A 5,481-nucleotide genomic window follows, 5' to 3' on the forward strand; every position below is an offset into this window, starting at 1 on the left:
ACCCCAGGTGTACTTCTACAACGCACGGACACGCGAGTCGGCCTGGACGAAGCCGGACGGGGTGAAGGTCATCCAGCAGTCGGAGCTGACGCCCATGCTGGCGGCACAGGCCCAGGCCCAGGCCGTGGCGGCCTCCACCCCCACCACCAGCAGCCCTGGTGCTGCAGCCTCTCCATCCACCTCCTCCAGCACGCAGTCCTCCACCACCTCCACCACCACCACGGCCACGTCGGTGTCACAGACCAACTCCAGTGAGTGCCTGGTGCTCTCGGCCCCGCGGTGCTGGGGAGGTGCTGGGGGTGCTGCATGGGGAGTTGCTGCAGCAGAAACTCGTGTCCAGAGGAAGTTTCAGCATGAAGTGCAGTGTGAATTTCAAGTACATGTTTAATCCAGAAGGGCTTTGCATGTAAACCTTTTTCCCCCCCCAATCTCAAAGAGTTCTTTAGGTCTTTGTATATTTTTCTCCTCCTGTTGTCACCTCAGAGCTGTTGCACATCTATTTCCTTTTGACTATAGGCAGAGCTAAATTGTTTATAAAAGTATCTCACAAGAGAAGTTGATCTCAGGTAGGAGTTGAGTTGTAGCAGTTTCCTTGTTGTTCTCTCTGTGGCACCTGTTGAGTCTGAGTGCTGCTGGGCTGTGAGCAGAGCTTGGTTGCAGATTAGAGCTGTTTGGTGTAGTACTTTTGCTAGCATTATTCTTCTGCCTGAGCCTCCTCTGTGCATACTTTCTAGAGTCGCACAAAGAGGAAGAAGAAAGTCCTTAGAGCCACTATTTTTCTCTCATGACCTTTGGATAACACAGTCTGGAGACTACTGCTGCTTCCATGGGCTGAGCCCTTGCATGTAAGGTTTCTCCAGCTGAGGCAAGGGGACTGAGTTTGTGCACTGGTGCATGTCTGTGCACACAGCAGTGTGGTTTGCACTGCACTTTGTCAGGTGTGTGCTGCCCAGTGCCTCGGGTGCATCTCAGCAGAGATGTGTGTTGTGTACTGTGGGTCTGTCTGCACGTGAGCGAGTCAGGTCAGCAGTGTGCCCAGAGCTGGGTGTGCTGGGTGAGGAGCAGCTTGGAGAGGGTCCTGTCTATGTGCAGGGCCACTGGCAGACAGTGCAGCATTGGTGCTGAGCAGGAGTCCAGCACTGGGACAGTTTTGGTCCTTGGGGCTGCACTGGGCCAAGACAGAGAGTGTGCAGGAGAGGAACTGTTCCAGCTCTAGGGTAGAGTTGCATCCTCTGGAATTCATCTTTCTCCTCTAGCTGGTGAGACAAGTCAAGCTTAACTCACCAGTTAATCCAAACTTCAGAACCTGTGTGTGGAAGGGAGTCAGATGTAGATAACTTCCAGCTCTGCTGTCGTGAAGGCTGGAGGGAGGACACACCTTTAGAGCAGTGAAGAACTTGTGTTGCTCGAAGCATTCTAGGGCTTTTGTTTGATTGGAAAGGTAACTTGGTGCTGTGTTCAGCAGCTTTGTTGAACTGTGGTCTGCTCTAATTGTTGTGTGAGTAACATGAGTCAGGTGGGAGGTGAATGTTAGCTCCTGACCCAGTGCCAGGCCTGGGAGAACTGATCCTGTTTGGGAACAGCCCTTTATGCACTTTCCTGTAGCTGAGTTTCCTGATACCAAACACTGAGAATCTGTTCCACTTCTACCTGTTCTATCTGCTAAACTTTGTCTTTGCTTCCAAGAACTGTTACTGTTGGTGTCTGTGCCTAGGCGATGAAATTTTGTAATTTAAAATGATTTTATAACTCTCAGACTTGACTTGTAAAACCACTGGGACTTGTGGCTGAGCTTCACTCTTGCCTGGTACTGATTTGACTTAGGTCTTACAACAAATCACATACTGACTGTCTGCTCTGTTTCCTTGAATGTTAGGCACTGCTGTAAGCTTTCACCCTTTCTGAAACACTTAACCAGGCATAAAAAATTCTGTATTTAAATGTGCTAATGCTGTTGTGCTGTTGGGAATGTTCCTGGTAGTGGAGGGAATGCACAGTGTGCCCATTGTCACGTAGCCGTACGTTTTTCCTCCTTCCCTGCACCAGCTCTTGCAGAGAGAATTTGGAGTTCCGAGCAGACTTGCCTGGTTACCCTGCCGGCCCGTGCTGAGAGGCTGTTTCTCCCAGCTAAGGGCTGGATTCAGTCATGCTGCCGGGGTTACGGAGCTGGATGCCAGTCCTGTGTTTCCCACTGGGAGGCACTGGCGGCCAGGCAAGTTCTTGCAGCTGCTGAACAAAAGTACTTTCCTTTTCCTTGCTTATTGACACATTTCCATGGAGATTTTCCCGCCTGGGATGGCAGCTCCGCACAGTTTTAGCGGGCTGCTGCTGCAGCAGACCCTGTGTTCCTGCGGCACAGGGACAGTCTGTTGCCACTGGAAACTGTCACGTTCCCTTTCTGTCTCTGAACAGGGATACAGAGTAGACCCTCATTGTCCTCTGATGCACTCCTGCTACTGCTGTAGAGACCTGTTAGGTGTAAAGAACGGGACAAAGTAAAACTGAAAATTGACTTGCTTTGTGAATATTTAATGTTCCAGAGAAGGCAAAGTGCTTTTTGCCCAGGAGGGTGTTCCTGCTGGTGATATCCGAGCGGATCTGCCAATGCACGGGAAACAGAGCGCCAGTATGTTTGCAGAAGTCTGTTGCAGTGTCTGAGATACAAAGGTGTTCTTTGTGTTTTCTTATCAGCACCTACCACACAAGACCAGACCCCGAGTTCGGGTGTTTCAGTTGCCACACCATCAGTCAGTGTTTCAACCTCTGCTCCTTCTGCTACACCTGTGCAGACTGTACCCCAGCCAGTCCCACAGACATTGCCTCCTGCAGTTCCTCATGCAGTACCTCAACCAACTGCAGCAATTCCTGCTTTTCCACCAGTAATGGTACCTCCATTTCGTGTCCCCCTTCCTGGCATGCCTATTCCACTTCCAGGTAAATTGGCAAACTGTAATTGTCTTGTCTGCTACATGTCCATGTTGTCAGTTGTTTGCACTCATGTGTCCACTGTGTATGGAACTTGCCTGGATCCTCTCCTCAGAGTATTTCTGACAGAATTCAGGGTTAGCAGACAGACTTTTTAATAAACAGAACAGAAAATTTTCTATTACCAGAAAACAACTGCACTGAAATATGTCATGCTTAAATGAGAATATTGAGCACTGTGTTTTACTGATTGCAATATTGCTACAACTTTTTTCTGCTTGGTTGATTTAGACCTTAAGTCTTGTGCATAAATATATACTAGAATGTGGAAGAGCAGGAAGAATTACCATGGAAATGATGACCCTGGTGCTGTCAGATGTTCCCAGTTCTCTTAGGCTGCAGTGTCAGGTCCAGTGAGGAGGTGTCAGCTGAGGACTGTCATTAGGCACTTGGGGGCCTAATTCACAGGCCTTAGCTTTAGCAGCCACTGAGAAGGAATCTGAGATGGCATCACATTGCTGCTGGGTAAATCACAGCTTCTTAAGCTGTTATGAATACTTGGATACCTAAGGAAGGAGTTTTAGGCTGGCAAAGTGTTGAACTCTTGCTGTCCAGAGTAGCTGCAGAGGTACTGGAAGGAACCTAATGCCCCATAGTGCTTAAACACCATGTTCCAGTGTGCATGGATGCAGCTGAGTTCCTGCTCTGGTACGGGACTGATGTGTTCCAGTGTGCAGCAGCACTGAGCACACACCAAGAGCTGTGGATTTCGTGTTGCAAAGGAAGGCTGGAGACTGCAGCTGTTCTGGATCCAACTTAGTTTCAGATTAGGAACGATAGAAAAGCAGCTCTGAGCAGCATCTCATGCTCCTGACACTTTGTGCCAGCAGAGTGAGGTGACTTTCCTGTTGTCCTCCCAGTGCAGCAACTTGGAAGGTGGGGAGGGATGCCCTTACCTCCCAAGGAATTGGATGGATGGAAAGTAACCCTTCAGAGCACTCCTTTGATAAGGGAAATAAGCCTGAAGGCAGTTAAAATGCTGACTGGAAGAGAGCAGCAGCTTTTAGCTGCCTCTGCTTTTAGAATGGTCTTCTAAAATAACTGGGCAAAGCTACTGTAACCTGTAATTGGCTTGAAAAGGAGTAGTAGTTGTTGTTTTAAGCCAGCAGTACCCCGAACACGATATTCAAGGCTGAACAATAGATGGATAAAGGTAGAGGGGAAAGTTTGTTGTGTGTATATTTGTGAGGTTTGGGAGAACAGTAGAAAGGGTTAAGCCTTAAAGGTGTCAGCTGAGTGCACCTGAGTGCCAGTGACAGTGGGAATGGAGACACTGTGCCTGGGTTGGGCTTCCACGTGAGCTCTCAGTTACAGAGTTCTGGGAGTAGTGCAGTACAGGAGCAGAGACAGAGCAGGAACATTGGTCTCCTCCTGAGACCCACTTCTGAGAGTTACTTGTTCAGAACTCTCCTGGTCACAGATGTTGGCTCTGACCAGTTCTCTCAGTGAGCTGGGCCCAGGTGAATCCCATGGCCTGTGGGAAGGACACCTGACAGCAAAGTGCTGCTTCCACCAGTGGGTCTGGTTGGTCAGTGGGTCTGATCAGAGTGAGAGCTGTCTGCTGCTTTTCAGCCAGTTCTGGCCTGAGTTGGTTGGGAGGGTTAATAGACACTGTAAGAGAAAAGGAAGCCTTTAAAATGTGTTGCAGTAACAAGAAACAAAGAGAAGCTACAACAACTACGTGGCAGTATCAGGTGAGGGCAGAAGGGCTTTTGAGGTGTAGTGTGTGGCTGCCTGGGGCTGTGGGCACTAGATGTAGTCAGGCAGAGGCTCTGCAGCCGCAGGGACAGCCGAGCAGTGCCCCTGGCACGCGATTCCCAGGTAACCTCAGTGTTACACTGCGGGAAGACATGGCAGGGCAAGAGTTATCAGTGAGACCTCACAATCTCAGATCTTAAAAAGTAAGTCTGCTTTCTCTCAATTCCTGCATTCTCAGTCAGTTGTGTGTTCGGGAATGACCTTGGCAGAGGAAACAGCTTGGGCGTTTGCTGAGCCTCACCTGCAGCGACCCGCCGAGAGCTGCTCGTGCTGGCCCTCCTGGGCACATGCTGTAACTTCCTTCACAAAACGAATCTTCTACATCACACGACCACCCCCAAATCTAGACAAACACCTCATTCGGTGCTGTTGGAGTCAATGGGTTTATGTCTCAATTCATACTTTTTTTGAATAAAGCTCGTTTGGGATCCTCTCATTGGAGTTATGGCTAAAGAACATTGCAATTCTGTCTTCTCACAAATATACTTTGAAATGAATTGGCAGTAGTTTGTATGCCTTCCACACTGGATCTCTAATGAACAAAACCAGAAATTGCTTTGTTTATAAACACAGGGGTTTAATTTCACTTTCCACTGGAGCATTTCCCACCTCAGATGATGAACTGAAACCCCTGAAGGGGACTTTGTGAAGTGTCTCAGTTTCTGAGTGTCCAGACTGGACCAGCCAGAGAGAACTCCTGCACCGAGACTGGAGGTTTTGGAAATGCATTCCCCTCAG

General features: G+C 49.1%; 1 protein-coding gene across 1 annotated transcript in view; it reads left to right on the forward strand.

Moving 5' to 3' along the window:
- Positions 1 to 5,481, forward strand: part of TCERG1 (transcription elongation regulator 1) — a gene marked incomplete at its 5' end in the record, with an annotated part of 24,985 nt that overhangs the window by 329 nt on the left and 19,175 nt on the right. The window contains 2 exon segments of the mRNA XM_009083348.1: positions 8 to 251; positions 2,692 to 2,934. Of these exon segments, the coding sequence (XP_009081596.1) occupies positions 8 to 251; positions 2,692 to 2,934 (487 nt within the window).

This window comes from Acanthisitta chloris, unplaced genomic scaffold (assembly GCF_000695815.1).
Source record: "Acanthisitta chloris isolate BGI_N310 unplaced genomic scaffold, ASM69581v1 scaffold14340, whole genome shotgun sequence".
Taxonomy (NCBI): domain Eukaryota; kingdom Metazoa; phylum Chordata; class Aves; order Passeriformes; family Acanthisittidae; genus Acanthisitta; species Acanthisitta chloris.